We start from the raw sequence: 24,855 nt of genomic DNA, 5'->3' as shown, positions 1-24,855 counted from the left end.
ATAAGTGATAAGTGAGTTTGGGAAGAATAAGAAAGAAGAGTCGTTTAAAATAATCAAAATCTCAAAGTTAATTTTTATTGACCAGTGAAACATCTCATGTTGAAATCAGAGAATTTATATTTCCAAGCTGAATTTGCCTAAAAATGCTGTTTTTCTAGGCATTGAAGTTATTCTGATTAAAAATGTGTGTGTGTGTGTGTGTGTGTGTGTGTGTGTACACACATATATACATATATATATGGTTTTATGATAATGTTCTATTTAGGTTTATAAATTATAAACTGTCAGTTTATAATTGGTAAAAAATAAAAATCCTAGTTATTTGGGGAGTGACCATGTTTACTGTCTCCCTTCTAAAGATGAAATTACTGTTGTTTTGCTTATATGACTCTTCATATTTTCCCCCAATGTCTGAGGTGCTTCCTCCCTGCCAGAACTCATCCCTCTCCCTTAGGTTGTAGAAATGATCATGTCCTTTCCCCACTACTTTGTCAGCCCAGCTATCAGAGCACGTAACACGGGGCATTACGGTTGCATTGTAGTCATGGCTGTCCCCTAATCAGGGCTCCTCTGCGTCAGGGCCTGTCCTATACCACGCTCTGTAATGCAGTCTTTCATTTACATATTTCTTTAGTTCTGTCTGTAGATTCATTTTCTTACAAACTACAACTTTAATATAACTTATTCCCTAAGTTTTCTATATATAGTAAGAGGGAACTTTAGGCATAGATAAGGAACATGTTGCTTATCTTTTGTGGATAGTTCAGAATCGCTGTGTTTCCATCATCCTCCTAGTGGGAGTCCTTCTCATGACAGGGCTGTAAGGTGTGGGAAGTCATGCAGAGTACACAGTAATCTAAGTGGGAGGGTTCCTTGAAGTGTGTTTTGTTTTTTCTTAACTTACTGATGCACTTGTTCTGTTGTCCTAAACATGAAAGTGCTTATTCAAAGTTCCAAAGAGTGGGGTTCTAGTTAAAAATCTGGACTTTGCCACCCTGGGAAAAGGGAGATGAAGCATGAAGGAAGCCTGAGGATGGCAGTTTCCAGATACAAAAAGCTCCTGCTTGGAAACTTTGTTGCCTTCCTTCTACCCTTAGGTGAAGTCAGGTTACCTAAATGGCTTCCTGAGTTTATTATAATCTCCTTCCTGTCATCTACTCCATCCCCACCCCCGATTTCCCTACAAGAAAAGGAAATCTAATAGTAAGAATCTGGAAATGAAATTTGCATGCACATATCTGAAGGGGAGTTAAGATTTTCTAAACTTTGTGTAGAGAATATACTGCCCCTTATTGGAATCAGAAACTCTTAACCCTAGTGTATCCTAAGCATTCCTGGTTCAATATAATTCAGCAGTGTGTGTGTTGCGTGAGGGGGAGAGGGGGACACCTGGCAAAGAGCATGACCATCTATGTGTTCCAGGCATGGGAATCAGCACAGGCCTGTGAAGCACCTTGTGTTTGATCCATTTTCACCTTCATCCCTGGAGTCGTAAGGGCTTGCTGTTTTTACCCAAATATACAGGCAGCAGTTTCCTGGCTTCACACACTGTCCATCAGTCACTGTAAGTTTGCAGGCCTTGGAGATCCCAGAATCAAGGCCTGGGGATTGAGCAGGTCATTCATCAGTGGGTCTTGAACTTGAGCTAAATAAGTGTACACTTCATAGACGCCAATCAGAAAATCAGTCGATGACCAGTCTGTCCTTGTTCCTAAGCCGTTGTTACTGCTCTCTTAATATTTACAGGCTAGTGATCAAAGATTGAGACAGATAGAACTAAGTAAAACATCTCATTTCAGAAATAAGTAGTGGGACTTTCTCACAGGTTCTATTTCCCCCTTTCCTGAGATTGAGTCAGGAGAATCAGAATTTTGATCATTCTTCCAGCCAATGGACTGGGAGGCTATCAGGACCTGGGGCTTGTGTCAGCAGTTGCTGCTGAACTGAACATAAAGGCATTGTGAAGTCGGAGGCACAGAGACCCTTTCCCAGAGGCAAACAGGCTCCAAGGAACCATATCACAAAGATAAAGACTTATTAGAATGGAGCCAGACTGAGGATGGGAACAGAATTTTTTTTGTCTCCTCCATTGTTTCTAGTGAAAAACAGAAGTAACAAAGGTCATTGAACTCAAAACATATGACCATCAACAGAGGAGACTCTTGGAATTTATTTCTGGATCTGACGCTTCTAAGCCCTGATTTCCCTTCCTGGGGGGAGGCAGCCGTGAAGAGCTGTCAGTTCTCCCTCCCTCCCTTTCACACCAGTGGCCATTGCCACCTCTCCTTGTTTATCCTCTCCTCTGTTCTCACTGTCATCTCTTGGTCAGGCCCTCATCCCTTGTCACTTAGACCCCGGCACTAGTCTCCCAGTTCCTTCTCTCCTAGAGTCTGCTCCCCTCTCCCAATCCAAATGGATCACATTGCTTCCTAAATAACCTTCCAAAACCACATTCAGGTCTTGGTCACTGCTCTGTTCACGTGCACTTAGTGGCTTTTCTTTGCACAGACTGAAGTCCAGAGTTAGGCTTCGTTTGTCTCCTGAACCTGCCTTTCAAGCTTTGTTTCACATCATTTCCCATCTTATTCCCTATTTTCCAAACAGCCTGAATACCGGCTGGTCCTTGGGCACCCTTGTGCTTTTCTGCCTCTATGCCTTGTCTTCTGCCTCCGATGCCCTCCTCCCACCCTCACTGTCTGAATCCTACCCAGTGTTTACAGACCACTCAGTTGCCACCTCCTCCTTGAAGCCTTATTTATTTTTTTACTTTTTTTTTCTTTATTGATTTTAGAGAGAGGGGAAGGGAGGGGGAGAGAGATAGAAACATCGATGAGAGAGAACATTGATTGCCTGCCTCCTGCATGCCCCCCACTGGGGATTGGGCCCACAGCCTGGGCATGTTCCCTGACCGAGAATGGAACTGGCGACCTCTTGGTGCATGGATTGATGCTCAACCACTGAGCCACGCCGGCTGGGCTTGAAGCCTTAGTTGATGCCACCATTTAAAGTAATTTCTCCCTTCCCTGGACTTTTATAAATTATACTTATTTATATAGTTTACATGATACTTGTCACTTCTACCTTATAATTTTGTAGATGTTTTATCTCCATACCTAGATTCTGAACACTTTGGTGCAGAGTCTCCGTTCTTTTTGGTGTCTTCTCTAGCAGTTTTCATTGGGAAGCCATCAGGGATTTTTTTTTTAAGCCACAGAGTACCCTGATCAAATTCCATCACTGCTCATATACCCTTCACTATCCACGAACTCCTCAAAGAGGTCAGGGCATGGGAGAGTTTGAAGCTTTTTCTTGCTTAGTCAGGTTTCTGAACAATTCTCTCTGCCTGGAATGCTTTCCCACCTCTCCTTTCTCCTTCAAGACCGCCCACCCCACCACCTCCTCAACCTCTCCTGACTGTTGTCATCCATGGGGTCTGTCTCTGCTAAGCCGCCGTAGTCTTTGGCAGGGGTGCCTTCCTCACTGAGCAAAGCCTTACCTGGAACTGTAGGTGGCACACTCAGAGTCTGCCTTCAGCATATTTATATCCAGTGGTGAGTGAAAACTGTACAAACCCATATCCAGTCCAGGTACCTTGTGGGATTGTACAGACAAATACCTAGAGGTGGTCAGGCAGCACCAGGCACTGAAGAGACTGTGGAGGGAAGGAAGCATGTGAGCCAGCTCCGTAGGAAACACCAGTGTGGAGGGAAGGACATCTTTGTATAAAAAGCAGGCTCAGCCCTGGCCAGTTTGGCTCAGCAGTTAGAGCGTCAGTCGCAGACCAGAGTTGGAGGATCAGTTGGGTCAAGGGCGCATACCTCAGTTTCGGCTTGGTCCCCCACTTGGTCGGGGTCGTGCGGGAGGCAACCAATCAATGTCTTTCTCACACTGATGTTTCTCTTTCTCTCTCTCCCTCCCACTCTGTCTGAAAATAAATATAAATGGAAAATTATCCTTGGGTGAGAATTAAAAAAACAACAGCGAGCAGTCTCAGAAAGCTGTGGAGGTGGGAAGGGAATAGCCTGGAGTGTGCAGAGGGCCTCAGGGAGTTCGTATTGGCAGAGGCTGATGGTTTGTGTAAAGCAGAGGAAGCAGATGAGGCATGGATCCGTTTGTGCACATCCTAGAATCCATCTAAATCAGAACCGGCAATTAGTACGCTGAGTATCTAACAATAGGTTATGTTGAAGAATTCCTTTTTAGTGATTCTTTTTTCCATTTACATTCATCTTAGCTCTCCAAGTGATTGTTACTATTGCTTAAGGGCAAGGACCACATTTCATATTTTTTATGATACAAAGCATCACTATAACAAATTTATTCTCATATTGGGTTATCTTAAAAGTAGAGTAAAAAGTTCTTACCTGTTTGATAATATTATAGGTTAATATTTAGGGATGAAAATTATATAATTCAAAATAATTTAGAGGGGAGAAATTTGAGATAGATGAAACAAGAATGAACATTAGTTGATGACTTGTAGCTGGTTGATAGACTTACTGTTGTTTTGTGTATATTTGTACTTTTCTTAATAAAGTGTTGAGGAAATGTTGGGCCTTTGGCAGTACTGACTGACTAAGCCATCAGCTTGGACTCCCAGGAGTGCTGTGTGACAGCCACCTGTGCCTCACATTCCATTACTACAGCCCTGGCCACCAGAGCAGCCAGGAAAACAGCCTGAGTCAACCATTTGGTTGAGGCCTTGGTATATAGTGACGACAAACAATGTATGTAGACCCATCAGCCAGATGGTGAAGAAGGCCATTGTTTTTGTGTCCACCATTGTGTTAAAATACCATATTTGTTAAAGCATCAGTGATTATAATTAAAATGTAAATATTAATACAAAGGAAGGAAGGATGCATGGGTGAACAGGTCGCCTTGCAAGAGGGATCTAATCAGTAGTTTTATCTTAGTACATCTTGCCTTATCAGAAGGTATTTTGTATGGAGAAACCATGGACGATGTATCAACAATGTAAATGACTGTTGGAATAAGTACAACATCCTCTCTTCCTTAATCTGCTTTTGAAAATGAGGCAGTATATATTTTTTTAATCCTTCCTCGAGGACATGCTTACAGAGAGGAAGTGCGGGGGGTAGGGGGCGGGATACATGGATGGGTTGCCTTCTGTATGTGCCCCAACAGGGCCTTGAACCCTCAGCCTAGGTATGTGCCCTGACGGAATTGAACCAGCAACCTTTCAGTGTGCAGGACAACACTTCAGCCCACTGAGTTACTCCAGCTGGGCAGTAAAGCAGTATATATATATATATATATATATATATATATATATATATATTTATTTTTTTTTTAATCCTCACCTGAGGATATTTTCCATTGATTTTTTTAGATAGAGTGGGAGGGAGAGAGAAGGAGAAAAACATCAATGTGAGACAGACACACTGACTGGTTGCCACCCACATGACCCCGACCTTGGCCTGGGATTGAACCTGCAACCAAGGTACGTGCCCTTGACTAGGAATCGAACCCAAGACCCTTTGCTCCACAGGCCAACACTCCAATCACTGAACCAACCCGGCCAGGGCAAAGCAGTGTTTTCAAAGCGCCAGAACTTAGAGGTTATCCCCTTCGTTCTGAGCATATGATAGTTCTTTTTGGGGGATGTTTATAGTTTTCACATTTATGCCAGATTTTGACTTTTAAAAATAACAACAACAAAAAAACATGTTCTACATTCTTTTCTCTAAATAACCCCCAAGTATAAAAATGAATGTTTTATTATTTAAGTGTTTCCTATATCCAAATCTTAAAATATAATATGCTGATTATTTAAATTTAGAATTTCCCTTAGATCTTCTGAAATGTTTTGTGAATATATTTAAAGTAAATCTGAATTTCATTTAATCTTCATGCTTGCAGTGTATAACAAATTGCGTTACCCATGGTTAGTCCCTGAAAGTAAATTAAGACATAAGCAATGTATCTTTCTTTATTGAAACGTGTAGATTTGGGATCATTAGAACCTGTGTTATCAAATATAAGACTCCTTGCTCTTAAACTACTGTTATGTTTTGGAACTGACTAGATCTTCAGATACTTCACCTACAGATGTTTTACTTGCTTCCTGGGGCATTGATTTGAAGAAAAATAATGATGGATACCAAAGTGGAGAAAGGGAGAGTCCCTCTGTTTCCCAATTTTCTCTCAACTGTGGCCTTGGTCACAGGACAGGAGATGGGCTCTTTTAAGGCCCTGTGTGGCATTGCTGGGACAAGGCAGGGCGAGGTACTGACCTGCCTTGCCCTCGTTGGGCCCCAGCCCCTCGTGAGTCACTAAACCATCACAGCCGGTCTTCAGCATCCATTCACCACAGTAAGCAGGCTCCATCGGCAGTAATGGTTTACAGGTGAGGTAGCCAAGTGTCAAAGAGGTGACGTTATTTGTCCAAGTTTATTAGTATCCAAGCCAGGTCTAAAATTCAGACATTCTGAAATTTCCCTCCATTATACCATTCATAGCCAAGATGGGAGAGATGCATATTAGTCTTAAAAGTTTGTGCTTCCTTATCATAGCGTTTATTTCATTTTCAAATAATTGCTAAGTGTATCCATCGCCACGAGGAGCATTAGGCACCAGCTGCCTGCCATCGGCAGCCTCCAGTCTGTCCAAGCAGGGGAATGAACAAGGACAGGAGTCAGACTGTTCTGCCCGGTCCAGCCTTAGCTTCCACACTGTGCCTGGCACAGATATGGGCCCCCCGTGGCCCTGACAGGTTGACAGTGGCAGGTATGCTACCTCTGCCCATTTCCGCAGCACACAGAGCCACTGCCACAGGGAAAAGAGGGCAAGTGTGCACCCAGCTTCCCTGCCTTGCTTTTTCTGACCACGAGCCCGCAGGTGTATAGCCCTGCCTGACCCAGTCCGTGAGTAGTGCCACCAAGAGGCCTGGGCTCCAGGAGCCACCGTCTGAATTCAGAGCACGTGGGCTTACTCCTCCGGGTGTCCTGGTCCTGTTGGTCAGGATCCCTGCTTTGCCTCCTCTGAACGTACTTTCTTTTACGCTGTCTGCGGCGTTGTTCCTTATTCAGTCAAATTGTAAAATGTCTCCTTCATAAGAAAATTGAAGTCACACACATTTATACCACTGCAGTTAAATGTCCAACCTGCCCTCAGGCCAGTACAATATTCCATTTTAGATACGATGGACCAGTTCTTAAGCTTCTACTACACTAAGGAATGAAACATAGAGCCTTGTGCCTTTTTGTACAGGAAAGAGTAAAAGCAGGGTTCATGCATGACTAAGAATAGGCTTTTGTAAATGGAATATTTGATCTTTGTTTCAGTTTACAAATATTAATATCTTCACACTCATTCGCTTTCTGTGCATGTCGTCCTCAGTGGCGTGTGATCTGAGAACCAGGTCACATTTGAGTTGTGATCACATCACCTGTCCCTTGTTTATTGTCCCTCTCTCTCTGTGTTGGTTTTGGAAAGCAGAGAATTTGAAGTATTTTTCTTTTCTTCCATAATAGTGCCAATAAAAATACTCTCTCTGGTGGGTGGTTTAGTTGCTCTGTTTAGTTGCAGTGTTGGAATAAAGGAGGACCCTGAGCCTGCTTTGTGTGTCTCTGAATTGTCTTAAAGGTCCTGCCTCAATTCCAGGAAATTGGGAACAGAGGGTGATAGCTGAAAAAATGGGAATGTGACTGGAATGACATGAAAAAGCCCTGTAGTCTCCGTCAGCCTTCTCCCTCTCTCCCCATTACTTTCCTGAGCAGGCGCAGTTGCTGGCTAGGCTGGGCGTCCATCTCCACTCCCCTAGCAGGGCCAGCAGCAGCACCAGCACTGGCTGGCACCAAGGGCCATTGTTACCATAGTAACCAGCCTCTGGTTGCTGACCCAGTCGTTCTGTACAAACCTTCCCAGGGTATTTCTTGGAACCCTAGAAAGAAGAATTTCTTCATTCAGCCTTTCTCGTCTTCAGCTCATCATAATCTTTACCTTCTCATTCTTACTGCAGGGAGACCTTTGTCCAAGAAACGAAATTAAAATTACTTATCCAAAACACTTGAACAATTTGCCTAATTAGCCATGATACACTTTGGGGACGCTGTGTAGCTTGGCACTGAGCTGTTAAGAAGATGGGCCATGAACAGGAGCCTATACAATCCTTTTGGAATTTAAAACCAAAGAGAATGTTGCTGCTGTGGATTAGAAAGAGCTCTTGGTGAGCTCAGTGGTTAAAGCAGCCTGTGCACCAAAGGGTTGCAGGTTCGATTCCTGGCCAAGGGCACGTACCTGGGTTGCAGGTTTGATCCCCAGCCCTAGTCAGGGCACATGCAGGAGGCAACCAATCCATGTGTGTCTCTCACATCTCTCTCTCTCTCTCTCTCTCCCCCCCCCCTCCCCTTCTCCCTCTCCTCCCCCTCCTTCCACTCTCTAAAAATCAATGGAAAAAATATCCTTGGGTGAGGATTAACCAAAAAAGGAAAGAAAGCGCTCTTGACACTTTGTATTCTGAATCTGTCTTCTATTAACATCATCATCTTTGAAGACAGACAGTGGTAACATAAAAATAATTAGTTATTTGTCAACTGATTGCATAGTACTAGAACTAGGAATCAGCTCCTAGCAAAATTTGGACCTACTAGATGGTGTTGAAGCACTATTTTTCACCACCCTTTCCCATATTGTTTCTTGCTAATCACCTTCACTTTGTTCTGAGTCTCCATGCAGATGGTTCCCAGCCTCTGTCTGTGTCTTAGGGCCAACTTAGCCAATACTGATCCTTGTTAGATCTCTGCCACACTTTAATAAATCATTATTAGTGTAGGCTTGTTTCCCCATATGCCAGATAAGGGAACTGTCTCGATGATGTCTGAATCTTTCCAGCTTCAGTATGCTGGGATGCTTTCGCCATTCTGCACCCTCAGTCCTTCCCTGAGACCCTCTATTCCCACGTAGGGCTCCTTCTCCAAAACCGAAATTCCTTTTATCTCTGGTCATTCTTTCCCTCTGCCTTCCTGAATCAGAGACTATTTGGGGCCCAAGAATTTGCATTTCTAACAAGTGCCTAATCAGGTGATACTGATGCTACTGGTCTGTGGGTCTCATTTCTCTAATGGGTATAGTTTGTTGGGGGGAATTGTGCTCTCTCTACCCCTCTCTCTCTCCACCATCATCACTACCTCCTCTGTCACCCAGTCATGTTAATAAATGTCACTACCCTTCTTACCTCCTCCACTGCCCCCTCCCCAGTTCCTAAAGAATGCAGGAAAAATAAAGTACAATTCAAACTCTGACCCCAGTCCATGTTTAGGACTCCAGCCCTCACTATCTGTCCTCGTGTCCCTTTGCCTGCTTTCTGTCCCTCACACCTATCCCTGAACCCACTCTCCATTCCCTCCTTGTTTGTCCTCCTCGCCCCTCCTCTGCCTCCTCACAGAGTAGGTCCCACTGCCTCCATGAAGACCGTCCCAGTCGTCTCTCTGTGTCACTCTTCCCGATACTTAACAGTAGGTTGCTATTTAAATGTGTCGTTGGTGCATTTATATTTGGTCTCCTCACTAGATTTTCAGCTCCTTGAGAGTAGGAGCTTTGCCCTGTACTTGCCACACCCCGCAGTGCTTAGCATCTACATTGTTTAGTTGATTAAGGTGAAGTGAGGAAGAGGAGGAAGAAATCTGGTGGATGTGGGCTATGGTACCCTTCATACAACATAGTATATAAAGGAAATATGGACTTTGGTTCTTTCATGTACTCGTGTGCATTTTTAAATCTTAAATTTTCAAATAGAAACTTACGGAAGTTTGCGTCTCAACCACGTTTTTGGAACTATAAAATAAAATGGACCCTATATTCCCCAGCCGAGATATTTTATGCAGATTTTTTATTTAGTGCTCCTGTGATGATAACATAGCAGAGATCATTCTAAATGATATACATCTGTGATGGTCCATATTAGAGGGAGGAACATTATACCATTCAATTATTCTAGCTTTATAGTATAATACGTAGTAGGATAGGTTTCTATTCATTATTTTTCTTTTTCGGTTCTGGTTCTCAAATCACATAACTCCACTGTGTTAGTCTTTTTCTCATCCCCTCCTTCAGAGGCCTGCCTACCCAGCCACCACTTTGCTCTGTCTTTGCTTCTTCCTGATCATATTTTCCTTGAGAAAAATTAGACTTTGATTTATTCTTTCTGACGCATTCTTTTTTTTTTCAATCCTCACCCGAGGACATTTTTCCATTTTTTTTCAGGTAGAGTGGGAGGGAGAGAGAGGAACAGAGAGAGAGAGAGAAACATCGATGTGAAAGGAACACATCGAGTGGCTGCCACCCGCACAACCGACCAGGACCAGGGACAAACTGCAACCGAGGTACGTGCCCTTAGCGGGAACCGAACCCGGGTCTCTCAAGACCGCAGGCCGACGCTCTAACCGCTGAGCCAAACCGGCCAGGGCCGACACATTCATTTTTTAGCTCCAGTCTTGAGGTTTCAACCAGTTGAATGTTTCACAATTAATTAATGGCTATTTTACAAATTGCAAGAACACACTAAGATAATATCTTACAGTGTAATAGATATATAATCCAAATCGAGTTTTTGAATCATTTAATAACATTTACTGACTTCAAGGAGATAAAACACAACTAATTTATCAATAGCTTTTTAAAATTTTTTAGAATGTGTCAGCTGCTTTCCCAAAGAAAACAAGCCTGGATTCGAAGGAGCTTTGGGCTGAGTAATACAAGTGTATGTGCTCACTCTATCAGAGAAACTTCTTGAAAAAGTAAATTTACACACTCGTCCTTTACTATGAATTCCGGTTAAATGGCGTACCTTAGGGCTGCCAAGGACTTTTGCAGTTTTATTTGTACATTTACGCCTTCGTTTCAAAGGTAGAAGTGAACATGCAGGGGTGGGAGTGTTCACTGGTTTCTAGTGCTGACATTCTGATCCCATGATTGCTTAGAATTAAGTCCAGGGAAGTAACATGGATTTTTCTAGCTGACCTAGACCTGTTTTGTTGATGCTGGGGGATTCATCCCATCTACTAGAATGCTCTACCTCACATTTACATGATTTTGGAACTTCACTGACATAACCATCCTTGCATGGAATCCAAGTAGACTCACTTCATACTCTACTCTTCAGTACCTAATACTTAATTAGGAATTATTTAGAGCATCTGCTTCTCTTCCCTTTCCTCTACATGTCCCAATTCCCTTTGTTAGTCCTAACGATTGTGAAGAAGTAAATCGCATTATGTGCTGTTAATTCATTGACAAGACATGTTGGAGTAACCACGGGGCCAGGACTTCTGCATGTGACACAGGAAGTCACAAGTCTGGCTCGTCTACTCATGGGCCATGCTTGGGTCACTGGAAACACAACCATAGGAAGTACTAAGACTAAGCAGGTTAGGAAGTGCTTGCCATTAGGATCATGGGATTCAAGAAGGCTTTTCTCCAGGTAGACTGAAGAAAACATCATTGGGTTAGCAACCACAAGGCTTTTTTTTTTTTGAATCCTCATCCGAGGGCATTTTTTTCCATTTTTGTTCAAATAGAGTGGGAGGGAGAGAGAGAGAGAGAGAGAGAGAGAGAAATATCAATGTGAAAGGGACACACGACCCAACCAGGCCGGGGACAAACTGCAACCGAGGTACGTGCCCTTAGCGGGAACCAAACCCAGGTCTCTCTGGATTGCAGGCCGACGCTCTAACCCCTGAGCCGAACCAGCCAGGGCTCAACCACAAGCCTTTTTACATAGACTTGGAGTAGATTGTTCTTTCCAAAGGCAGAGGAAATCTTATGTGATGGATGCCTGGCACTGCTGATTATCAGAGTGTAGTTTTTACTTCTTCCTAAGAACTAATGAAGGCATGACTTTGACAATGAGTGATGCCCCTTGAAGGCTTGAAAACCATCGCATTTGCTTATAACATAAATCCTAAAAATGTTCAAAGAAGATAACTCAAGAAATTAAGGACAACTTTTTATCTCTGTGTTTGTCTTAGTTGGAGTTTTCTTTCTCTTTGACATACTGTGGCAAAGGCTGTTCTCACCTGACACAATCACCCCAGCTGTCCTTCACTTGGTGGTACACGCATCTGGGCCAGGGCCTTCCAGTGAAACCTTCTGTCTGCCCTCATGCCACACCCTCCACACAATGTCGCCACACGTAATGCCCAGTGTGGACATTTCAGACATGGCAAAGATCCTTGTTTTGCCACAATCTTTCTAAACATGATTCAGAATCTTTCTCCAAATTTTTATCTCCTAGTCCTGTAGTTCACATATTGTTGAAAAAACATTAGTGTAAGTATGATTATCACAGATAAAGTAGAGGTCATGTGCTCCTCCCCTTCATAAACCATACTGTGATTTTGACAAGAGTGCAGAGTAAAGGGCCCGCTAGAATAGAACTTGTCTCGGTTTACAGATCATGCATCAGTCTTGTCCATTACTGTCCAGAACCTGTGCCTGCTAGAGTTCATGTCATTTTCTGTAATTAGATTTATACTGAAGTATAAAATATGGCAGTGACCATCTGTCTCAACATTCTTCATTCTCCATGAGCTGGGTTTTCCCAGGTACGCGAGAAGACAGTGGTAGGATGGAGGTGAGCAAGGAGAGCAGGCCATACAAGAAGTAAATTCATCTGTTACATTAGAAGTATTGTCCCCTAAAATCCCAGTATGTCAGCTCATTTGCTTCTCAAAGTGACTTAGGCTTAATTTGGCTCATTATATGCCAAAGAAATTTGGACAGTTATTCCACTAACTTACCTGGTGTGCAGGACTCAATTTCCCCAACTTTTTCTCCCCTTAACAAACAGCAGTTTTTACCCCTTTGTTCATTTATTCCCTTATTCATTCACAGAAAATATTTCCTAAGCCCCTGGCAATATTCTAAACCAGCAATATTCAACTGGTCTGCCACCGAATTTTTAAAACATGCAATACCTGACTGTTTAGTCAGGGGCACTGTCCTCTTTACCCGTAGACTGGCAAATTTAAAAAGTGACAACAGCAGCCCAGCCGGTGTGGCTCAGTGGTTGAGCATCGACCCATGCACCAAGAGGTTACCTGTTCGATTCCGGGTCAGGGCACATGCCCAGATTGTGGGCCAAATGCCCAGTGAGGGGCATGCAGGAGGTGGCCGATTGATGTTCTCTTTCATCGATGTTTCTCTCCCCCCACTTCTCTCTCTCTCTTCATCTCTCCCTAAAATCATTTTGTTTGTTTTTTTGTTTTTTTTTATGAATTTTTATTTATTTTTTTGTGACAGATATTTTACCTTTTTACCCCATTGGCACCCCCCACCCCACCCCCCTCCACCCTGTCCCCAGCTTAGTTGTCCATGTCCATTGGTCATGCATACATGCATATAAGTTGTCCATGTCCATTGGTCATGCATACATGCATATAAGTTCTGTGGTTTATTTCTTCCCACCCCCCCACCCCCCCATCCCCTCTTCTGAGGGATGTCAGTCTGTGCCCTACTTCCATGTGTCTGGGTCTACTGTATTCCTCAGACTGTTATGTTCATTATATTCCGTATATAAGTGAGATCATGTGGTATTTGTCTTTTTCTGCTTGGCTTCTTTCACTTAGGATAATACTTTCCAGGTCCCTCCATGTCGTCTCAAAGGATAAGAGATCTTTCTTTCTTACCGCTGCATAGTATTCCATTGTGTATATGTACCACAGCTTTTTGATCCATTCGTCTACTGGTGGACACTTGGGCTGTTTCCAGATCTTAGCTATTGTAAATAGTGCTGCTATGAACATGGGGGTACATATATTCTTCCTGATTGGTGTTTCAGGCTTCTTAGGGTATATTCCCAGCAGTGGGATCACTGGGTCAAATGGAAGTTCAATTTTTAATTTTTTGAGGTAGCACCATATTGTTTTCCATAGCGGCTGCACCAGTCTGCATTCCCACCAGCAGTGTATTAGAGTCCCCTTTTCTCCACACCCTCGCCAACACTTGTTGTTTGATGATTTGTTGATGGCGGCCATTCTGACAGGTGTGAGGTGATACCTCATTGTTGTTTTAATTTGCATCTCTCTAATGATTAGTGATGTTGAGCATTTCTTCATATGTCTCTTGGCCATTTGTATGTCCTGTTTGGAGAGGTGTCTATTCAGCTCCTCTGCCCATTTTTTAATTGGGTTCTTTGTCTTCCTTTTGTGGAGTTGTATGAGCACTCTATATATATTGGAAATTAACCCCTTATCTGATACATCATTGGCAATGATGTTCTCCCATACAGTGGGTTGCCTTTCCATTTTGATGACTGTTTCTTTTGCTGTGCAGAAGCTTTTTAGTTTGATGTAGTCCCATGTGTTCATTTTCTCCTTTATTTCTGTTGCCTTAGGTGATGTATCAGTGAAAATTCTGCTCCGTCCTAAAATCAGTTTTAAAAAATTAAAAAGTGACAACAGCCAACACAACAATAATCGTCCAGTGTGAATGAATCAAAATTATGCCTATTTTTTTTGTTATATTAGCAAAAAAATACATTTTTCATGTGCTGCAGAATTTTAGTAATTAGTTCACGTGTGCCACGAGACAAAAAAGGCTGAACGTCACTGTTCTAAACACTGGGAGAGACATCAGTAGACTTGCCCTGATGGAGCTTATATTCTGCTTAGAATTTTCTCTCTCAGTAAAGCCTTTGTTTGCTGGGATCTCACTCTCTTGCATGTTTGGGTCTTGTCCAGAATGATGAGTCCCACCGCAGAAAGACAAGCAATTCCAGTCATTTCAGCTCCCCCTCTGGGACTGCTTTCAGCAAAAGTTCTGCCAGTAAATTCTCTACTTTTGCCCTTCAGCTCCCACCTTGGACTCAAATCCCCAGCCTCCTAAGTTGGAATGGATTTGTCTCTGAAACAGGTGCTTTGACTCAATACTGCAGCTCAGTCTTGAGGAATTTACACATTTGGCAACTTCAGCTGCCACCTAGAAGCTAATGACTTTTAAATTATAAATATCTGTCTCCAACCTATTCTCTCAACTCTAGGCTCTGCAAAGGAGCGCACTTGTCATCCTGGCCCTCAAGGCCCACCTCCCAATCTCCACCCTGTCTTTGCAATGTCATCCCAGCTCCTGGCCTCCAAACCTGTGCACTGGCCCCACAGGACTTGCCAGACCCAGAAATGTGTCCTTGGCCTCACTGTTTACTCATGATAGGTGTCTGCTCACCTTGTAACTCTCTTCTTGGGTGAAAACTTACTTCCCAGAGAGCCCCCTGAGACCCCCCTGCCTGGCCAGCCGTAGTGCTCTTAGATGTCGTGATGTCTTCTGAGCCACCCTCAGCGTGGGCTTCTCCATTTTAGCTTTAGATTTCTTAACTTGTAACTTTTATTAAGTGGCCCTTTATAGTTTTCTATAGTTTTTCCTTAATTTTAAAATTAATTCTCATAAAATAGAACTATTCCACATTTTAGTGTTACTGTTACTCATAGACCAGGTTATCTTTTTGCCAGTTAAATAATATGGCTACATTGGTTACTCATTCCATTACACACAGAAGAGCCTGCGGTTCAGGCTTGTTGAAACTATAAATTAGCTGAATTGATATGTGGATGTTTCCGGACCTGTCAGTTCATTATTTCTCCTCGAGTTTGCTGTCTGAGCCCAGGTAAAATCTTCTGACCCCAGTATTAGCCAGGTATGCCTGGAGAGGTCACGCTCCCCGCTGGCCGTATTGCCCCTACGAAACGGTGCTGCGTCCGAGGAGCAGCAGCTCTCCGCGGGCTCCCCCACAGCTCAAGCACGATGCGTGGCCGGCCGGTGCTCCCCGCTGAAGGGCCAGGGTTACACAGCAGTAGGACAGGAGGGAGGAATGGTGGTGAAACTGGGTAGTAACCCCAAACCCACCCTGGATTTTAAAAAGTGTATGTAAATGTTTACCTTGCTGTCTTATGACAGGATCTTTAAACCAGCTCACGTTTCATCTGCACAGACCTCCCCACCACAAGCCCCGTGTGCCGCTAGCGGTAACTTACCTTCTGCGTCCTGACCCGCGCCGCCTCCAGTGCTGCCGAGCTGCCTTGCTAGCGACCAGCACCCGTCACTCATCTTATTCAGGGGCTCCATGTGGTCTTTTAAAGGCATTTTCTTCCAAATGTGCTATGTAGCTATTTGATTTTAAATTGCACTGAACTTTCTGGAGCCGTGCCAGGTGCTTGCTAGAATTTCTGATGCTATCTGTATAAACTTTGGGTGGAGGGGGGAAACGCCATTGAACTTTTGTAGTAATAAAATTATTGCAATTGAGCCCTACATCTGTTCACTGAACTTCCTGCGGGTTTTCACCAGATCACATGACTGACAGCAGAGACAGTCTTTAAAGCTTTGGTCTGCTTGTTATACCCGAGTCTGAACCACCAAATCAGACTTTGGCTTTGTCTCTGGGCTGGGCGTCCGGATGTCCCACTGTGGTGGGTTGATTCACTGGAGCTGATAAAAACATTCCGGCCAAACTTGAGAGTCTAGCATTACCTCTGGCTCCAAAAATCAAAACAACAAGATTGTTGTAAGTAGCTTTGGATTGAGACCAAGCCCCAAGCCTGAGAGATAGGTTTTCTCTCCTTGTTGAGCTAAGTCACAGGACAACTGTCTTGGAAAGAGGGAGCAAAAGCCCGAGGTGACCAGCACCCTGCCGTCTACTAGCTCATTTCAGATGAATTTTTGCCATAACTATCAAATCAAGGCCCCCATTTCCCATCCTCTACTTTCCCAGGCTGTAGTGGTCCTCAGACATATCCCCCCAGGAGTCATCACCTGGAGTCCAAAGGGGGCCTGAGCAGTGAAGAGAAGGTGGGTAGAGGGGAGCGGGGCGGTGAGAGCTGGGCAAGCCTAGGGTGCCCCAGCGGCCTACCCTGGGCAGCCAAGGGACTTTGTTGGCCGAGCCTAAGTGAAGACACCTCAAGCGAGGAAGCTGGACTTCCCTCAGCCATCACAGGATGGCATTATTGTTGTCCCCGGGCTCGAAGAGGAACATAAGGGAGAGTGACTTTCTAGGTTGTTGATCTGACATTCAGACTATGGCATTTCTTGGACTGAATCCTGACAAAATTTGTCCCCGGTGTCATTAGTGCTAAATAGAACCTTTTGTCTTTTCCTTAGCTCTCAAACTTCTACGGCATAATAGAGGAGAACATGTTTTTCAGAGGTCTATTTAAATCTCAAACCATGTTGGCCCTCTCTCTAGGTGTGGTAGGTTGGGGAGGAGTCCGATGAAATGCAGCCACGGCTCGCTGTGCAGAGGCTGCATGCACAGGTTGGCCGAGTGGTGTTTTCAAAACTTTTATGATTTATGCCTGTTATTCACCCTTTTAAAATGTTCCCAGTACACTCTTAAAAACACCTCACTGCAGGGAAAAGGAAGCTCTTTGCGCTTTCAAATGTTAGCTTAGTGTAGCAAGTCCTGGAGACATGCTCTTGTTTTTCTTGCTTTCTGTGCTTTATCCCCCTTTCTGAACCTTGTAAGTGCTGATGAGAAGTTCCAAGCAAATAACCCAGGAAATAACACCTCGCAGCTCGCTCGTTCCCTGGAGGAGAGAGGAGCTGGGACTGTAGCTCAGGGACATGCATGTGGGCTGACGGCAGCGTTCAGGTTTTGCGAGTAATAGAAGCACGTTCCTGCTACCCTGTCTGTACTTGCTCTTCGGTTCCCCGTGTTCAGTGGTACAGCCTCGGGAGACAATAACTCGGGCGCCCAGTCTGAGGAAGGGGTCGGGCTGTCACTAGCCAGCACAGGCAGGGGCCACGCCTGGAACCTCAGCCCACTAGCCACAGACTCTCAGGCCACAGAGCAGCTCAGCCACAGCTCTGGTGTGTCTTGGTTTTAAGCAACAGGGAGTCTTCACCTTTTTTTTTTTTTTCAATTTATTGGGGTAACATTGGTTCACAAAACCATATAGGTTTCAAGTGTTCACAACTCAATAGAACATCATCTGCACACTGCATTGTGCACCCATCGCTCTAAGCAGACTCTCTTTCTGTCCCCATTGTCCTCGCGCTTTGCCCACCTCCTCCTACCCTCTGTCCCCCTTTCTGAAACTCTGGCTATCATCAGGAAGTCTTGGCCTTTAAAACCATGCATTGTCCACCCACAGGACAGCTCAGAAACCTTCAGGTATTTACCCTGTCCCCCGAGACTGCCACCAGGTGAAGCCTGGCTCAGTAGAAACCAGCAAGTGCTGAACTTCAGAATTGCAACTGAACCCTGGCCCAGCCCATTCAGGCCTTTCTCCAGGTGGACCCAGCAGAGCCTGGGAGGCACGGCAGAGAATACAAATGGGTAGACCTTCTGGGGGTCACTCAGAAAACCACACCCAGTCCCGGTTGGAAGGTGCTCAGAGGTCCTTCATTCTATTTGTGGTGAGAAAGCTGAGTCCTGGAGAAAGATGAGCACCAGTTGTTGTGAAGGAAATAAGCCAGTGAGCTGAGAGGTGCCACCTTTGATTTTCTACAGGGTGGTCATGGGTGTAGAGGGAAACACCTGGCACTTGGGCACTCTGAGGATATGTCACTTTCCCTGAGCCCCCCCACGAGGTTGGATCTGTGAGCTCCTAGCAGAAGGCTCAGTGTCCTCAATCCTGGTAACCTCCGACACTCCAGCCCCGTGCAGCATTGCCCCGAATTGTCCAGCTTCCAGTAGCTGAGCCAGGACAGACCCAAGGCCTCCTGCCCCCAGCCTGGGGCCACCTGGACTCCAGAGTTAGGACAGGGACCTGGAGATCAGTTCTGCCATTTCTTAGTGAGGAAACACAGGCTCTGACTCAGTGGTCAGGGGACACTGAGGAAATGTTTGAAGCTTGTCATTATCGCAAGACATGTAAACCAGATGTCCACATTGGATGCAAACGTTTTGAAAGACGCTTGTAGCCAGGTATCTGTTGAGTCTTGGGAGGCCACAGTGAGAGATGTTTCATGCAGCCTCTGGCTCCACCACTTGCTAGCTCTGTTCTCCTTGGCATTTTATTTATCCTGTTGCGCCTTGGTGTCCTTTCTCATATAATAGAGTTTAGAATACCTGTGTCACAGGGCTGTTGTGCTAATCCAAAGTCATGCACTCATTCATTCAACTCATCATTCAGCAAACATTTCTTAAACATCAGTCATATGCCAGATGGTTATAGTGTTCCTACCTGTGTTCTACTGGGGGAGACAAATGGTACATAAGTAAACAAATTAAAAAGATGAGCATGTTCCCTGGCCAGTGTGCCCAGTGGTTAGACTGTCAGCCCAGTCAAAGGCATGTGCCTGGGATGCAGATTTGATCCCCAGCCCTATCAGGGCACTTGAGGGAGGCAACCAGTTGATGTGTCTCTCTACATTGATGTTCCTCTCTCTCTCTCTCTTTTTCCCTTCCTCCCCTCCCCCACCTTTCCTTCCTCTCTCTCTAAAAATCAAGAGAAAAAATATCCTCAGGTGAGGATTAATAAAGTAATTTAAAAAAAAAAGAAAGATGAGCACCAGTTGTTGTGAAGGAAATAAGCCAGTGAGCTGAGAGGTGCCACCTTTGATTTTCTACAGGGTGGTCATGGGTGTAGTGGGAAACACCTGGCACTTGGGCACTCTGAGGATATGTCACTTTCCCTGAGCCCCCCCACGAGGTTGGATCTGTGAGCTCCTAGCAGAAGGCTCAGTGTCCTCAATCCTGGTAACCTCCGACACTCCAGCCCCGTGCAGCATGGGTTAGATGCCATACCCTAGCTCCATCTCGGGTATTATTGAACATGCCCCATAAGCACACAGGAAGACTGTGAACACTGAAGCCATGTTCCTAATGTCAAATACGTCTTAGCAGTGACCTTCCTGTCTTCATTACCGTAGCCATTAACCCACCTCAGGGTCAATCTTTCTCCCAGCTAAGAATACCGATGTCACAAGGTTATTGTCCAGATCTGAAGTCATACACTCATTAACTCACCATTCAACAAAGGATGACTGAGACAGAAAGAAGGGGGTGCTTTTCCCTTTGCTCAGTGATATAACTTTGTTCTTTTAAAACATTCCTGAAGCTCAGCCGGTGTGGCTCAGTTGGTTGAGCAATCGGCCCATGGACTGAGAGGTCCCAGTGCAATACCTGGTCAGGGCACATGCCCAGATTGTGGGCTAGATCCCCAGTGGGGGCTTGCAGGAGGCAGCCAATTAATGTATCTCTCTTCTGTCGATGCTTTTCTTTCTCTCTTCTTTCCTCTCTCTCTAAAAAATCAATAAAAACATTTTTTTAATGTTTCTGAAGACAAGTCTGTGGCGTTAAGCCTTTGTCAACATTTGTTCCTGGGTTTTGTGCGGGGAGGTCCTTTACATTTCTGTTATTATGAGTCAGGAACAGGGTTGCCAAATAAGTGTCCATTTGGACAGCTTAGAGAGAAATGGGCTCCTAGATTTGGTTACTGAAAGCTGTAAATTAAGAGCATAACTTATATTCGCTTATCATTTTACTGTCAGCAATCATGGCCGACATTCACGGAGCACACGCTCTGGGAGGCGCTTGTGCCTGGCTCACCTCGTTCGGTCGTCACCGCCTGCGAAGCAGACAGGACAGTCAGTTCACAGTCTCAGAGCAGAGTAAACTTCTAAGAGCCTGAGTCTGAGTGAGGCCACGAGACTGGTCTCAAGTCACCAAGCTGATAAGGACTGGACTCTTAGCTCTTAAATGCGCGGACTCTGTGTCTTCTTCACAGCTGTGGATTTTTAGGACTGTGCTCACTAGACAGTAGGCCCCGAGCAAACATTTGCTGAATGAATGAGTGTATGGGAAAAGACGGGCCAAAGCTCATATTATCTGTCTGCCTTTCAAGTGCTTTTTCTAGTTACTTCAAAGACTAAATGAGTAACTTTATGTGAAGTGCTTGAACGTGACAGCCACATGATAGGTAATCGGCTACATTAGCCGTAATGTTAGCCATACTCTCGGCATTGACTTTTATGTAGTACATACTGTATCCTGGATGCTCTTGCCACTCTGGGTATCACCCTGTGTTGACATTTTCTTTATTACATTTATTCACTCTAGACTGAGTGGACTATTGTTTTGACCTAAACTTCAACCAAAATGAAAACGAGACATTTTTAGCTGTTTTCACCAGGAGGTGGGAAGGATAGTCATGGGGGTGCCAAGTGGCTTTCCCTGGTGGCCTTTTCCGGGCAGTCTTGGATTCGTGCCTGTTTCTAACTAAGTAGTCATCAGAATTTCCTCAATGCCATGAGGGCAGGTAACCTAGTCCCACCCCATCAGGGGCTCTTGCCTGCCTGTCTTTAATTCAGTGGGAAGGAACCCTTACTGAAACAGTTTCCTGGCTTGTTCTCTTTCCCATCCCCCTCCTTAGAGATACAGAAGGCATCTTGTGTCAGTGGCCTCACATCCTTTCCTGATGCCTTCACAGGAAAACCCCAAATATGTGACATGGCTTCCCACCTCTTAGTCGTTCTGAGTTCTAATGGGAGTGCATCTTACTGGCTACATCACCACATGGAAATGCAGGGTGTTATACTCCCGCGCAGGAGGCAGTGTAGGGGCTCTGACCTTTCCAAGCCACCAGCCCTGCACTCCCTGCCCCCATGTAGAAACCTAGGGGAGGGGGCCTCCCGCACACCTCACCACCATGTAGAAACTTAGGGGAGGGGGCCTCCCGCACACCTCACCACCATGTAGAAACTTAGGGGAGGGGGCCTCCCGTACACCTCACCACCATGTAGAAACTTAGGGGAAGGGGGCTCCCACACACCTCACCACCATGTAGAAACCTAGGGAAGGGGGCCTCCCGCACACCTTACCACCATGTAGAAACTTAGGGGAGGGGGCCTCCCGCACACCGCACCACCATGTAGAAACCTAGGGAAGGGGGCTCCCGCACACCTCACCACCATGTAGAAACTTAGGGGAGGGGGCTCCCGCACACCTCACCACCATGTAGAAACTTAGGGGAGGGGGCCTCCCGCACACCGCACCACCATGTAGAAACCTAGGGAAGGGGGCTCCCGCACACCACACCACCATGTAGAAACTTAGGGGAGGGGGCTCCCGCACACCACACCACCATGTAGAAACTTAGGGGAGGGGGCTCCCGCACACCTCACCACCATGTAGAAACTTAGGGGAGGGGGCTCCCGCACACCTCACCACCATGTAGAAACTTAGGGGAGGGGGCCTCCCGCACACCTCACCACCATGTAGAAACTTAGGGGAGGGGGCTCCCGCACACCACACCACCATGTAGAAACTTAGAGGGGGGGCTCCCACACACCACACCACGTAGAAACTGCTGCTGCTTTTGCTTTGGCATGAGAACTGTGAGATTATAAAATTGTCTTGTTTTGTTGCAGAAATTTCCAGAATTGAAATTCAAATATGTGGAAGAGGAGCAGCCCGAGGAGTTCTTCATCCCCTACGTCTGGTCTCTGGTCTACAGCTCAGCCGTAGGCCTGTACTGGAGCCCACAGGACATCCAGCTGTTCACGATGGACTCCGACTGAGGCCGGCCTCCCCCACCGAGCACCCTTCTCGGTTCCTCCTTCGGGCAGGTGGAGGCAGGTGGCCTGGTGGATCTTCTGCTGAAGAGGGGCACACAGGCGTGTTTCCCTTGCACACTCAGACGTGGAGAATTGGTGCCAGTTGGCAGTAGATCACTCAGCTTAGATTGTAGTTCAAAAAATGCAATAATAAATGTAAAACCTGCTGTCCCACATGCCCTTTTATTTATTTCTAAACCAAAATCAAGAGCTTTTCCAGGAACCTGACGCCTTAGGCATACAACACCACCAGTACACACTTTTTAATGCATGTTCAAGATTTTTGTTTTAGTCATGTGTGTATGTATTTGTGTTTCTTTCAACATTCAGAAATATCAGCCTGAAGAGATAAGACAGGAACGAATGAGGAAATGAAGTCGTCTGAGTGGTGACGACACTGCGGGGCAGTGGGCTGTACGCCTTTGGATGCTCTGCGTCCTCCCTCGGAGGGAAGTGCGCCTCCTCGTGAAGCCCACATGAGCTTTTCTGTGGATTTGGCCTCTGCGCTGTAGCTGAATTAAATTGGAGTCTAGTACAAATTAAGTTAATCTACTCTGTATTAATCATTAGGAAAAGAAAAGCTTCATTTCAAAAGCAATCTTTTTTCTTCAGCCAGACTCAGGAGAAAAAAGAGACCAATTTGATTAATACAGTATTCCACATGAGATGAAAAACATGTTTTTCTCTTCGTTTCTGACTTTCTGTGAACTCTTTGGGGCCTAGATGATGCATGTTTGGTGCCTGAGCCGGAGGAAGGAGCTTCTCTGAGGGCGGCAGCCAGCGTGCCCCCGGCAGAGAGCGGCCCTGAGGCAGTGGCCGGTCCTGCCGCGCCCGCTCCACGTCCAGGTCACCCTTCAGTCTGGGGGAGGAGCCTCGTTTCATCCACAAAGACAACGTATTTCCTGCCTAGAAGCACATCGTTCCACAGGAGACAGCACCCGCTTCAGCCCGCCGCCCTCTCGTCTCTGTGGGCAGCAGCTTCTCTCCTGCCCTGTGTCCCCAGGCTGGGAGCCTGAGTCGTGTGGGTCCGTCAGTCTTTTGAGGGCCTGGAGGAGCTGTCCGCGGCCACACCCAGCTCTGGAAATGGGGAAGCCTGCCAACACGCCATGCACATCTGTGTGGCTCCCGCTGGGAAGGGCCTGGGCCGCTCCGTCCTCCGCAGGCTTCCGCGGTCGCCGGTGGTTTCAGTCCTGGGACCGGTGCTGACACGAGAGCTCTCTCTGTGGAGAAATGATTTACAGCTTCCATTTGTTTCTGAAGCATTTTGATTTGCTTCCTTGAAACCAAAACACAACATTTTCAGAGGGTCACATGCAGCAGCTGAGCCTCTGGTGGAACCTCAGAACTGTCCTCAGAGGCTGAGGGCTGGGCAGTGTGTGGGACAGTCACTGGGCTGCAGGACCATCAGTTCTTGTGATGAGAAGGAATCTCAGTCTTCCCTGCACCACCTGGCTTACTGAGGTGCCCCCGAAGCCCATTCTCCAGCAGGCTCCTCTCCCTCCCCACCCCCACCCCACCCCCTTTAATTAACCACACAGCAGAAGTGCTCACTGGCCTGAAAGCTCAGCGGGGGCTGCGGCCCCAGAGGTGGCGTGTGAGCACACGCTCCCAGATACCACTGCGTCACCGCCTTGGCGCTACAAACCCGCCAGGAGCTGCTTATTTTTGTGAGAGATTTATTACATGACAATAAATTTAAATGATACACTTGAATTGTGCTTGCATTAATTTGCTTAGAAATTTTGTTTTCCACAAAGTAAAAATGTGTAGAATGAGGCTATACAGGACCATCGTGTGTTAGGAGGGAAATTAACATCTGATTTTATCGAAGATAGAAGCTGTCATTGCAATGTGTCAACCTATCAACAAAGGGTTCCGCCACAATATTTACTCTTAAAAAAATGTGCCCCTTTCAATAGCACCTTACCTTCGAAGAGTTTGAGGCACTGTACAGAACAGCTTCAGAATTATAACTGGTTCCCATAGTCACCCATTGAGGCTGGTGTCAGAGGCTCTGGGAACAACCGCCCTGCAGCATTGGCATCATGGGACAGCCACCAGTCAACAGTGCAGACAGACGGCTATGGAGCAGCTCAAGGACAAAGACAGGAAGGAAGCAAAGAAGGTCCTGAAGGTGAGGAGACAACGTGCACCGCGCACAGTCCTCTCCTTGGGAAGGAAATCGCAGGAGCTGGCGGAGCAGGAGACGGGAGGAAAGAACATTCAGCAGCTCCTCCGGCGTGTTAGGGTGCGCCCATGAGAAACGTTCCGCAGGGGGGTGCTCTTAGGCCCTACATTTCTTACGTCATTCTTTGGCAACAGTGTTCTCCAGGTTCTGGGGAG

General features: G+C 45.8%; 1 protein-coding gene across 2 annotated transcripts in view; it reads left to right on the top strand.

The window, feature by feature from the left end:
- DYM (dymeclin) overlaps positions 1 to 22,680 on the top strand; it is a 347,109-nt gene extending 324,429 nt beyond the window's left edge. For both annotated transcript variants that reach the window (XM_036246013.1, XM_036246014.1), the window contains exon 17: positions 22,327 to 22,680. In XM_036246013.1, coding sequence (XP_036101906.1) covers positions 22,327 to 22,476 — 150 coding nt within the window. In that variant the 3' untranslated portion in view covers positions 22,477 to 22,680. The remainder of the gene's footprint in view (positions 1 to 22,326) is intronic.
- Positions 22,681 to 24,855: the final 2,175 nt, after the last annotated feature.

This window comes from Molossus molossus, unplaced genomic scaffold (assembly GCF_014108415.1).
Source record: "Molossus molossus isolate mMolMol1 unplaced genomic scaffold, mMolMol1.p scaffold_m16_p_6, whole genome shotgun sequence".
Lineage (NCBI taxonomy): Eukaryota > Metazoa > Chordata > Mammalia > Chiroptera > Molossidae > Molossus > Molossus molossus.
The sequence above is the reverse complement of the archived record's forward strand: the minus strand, read 5'-3'. Positions and strand labels throughout refer to the sequence as shown.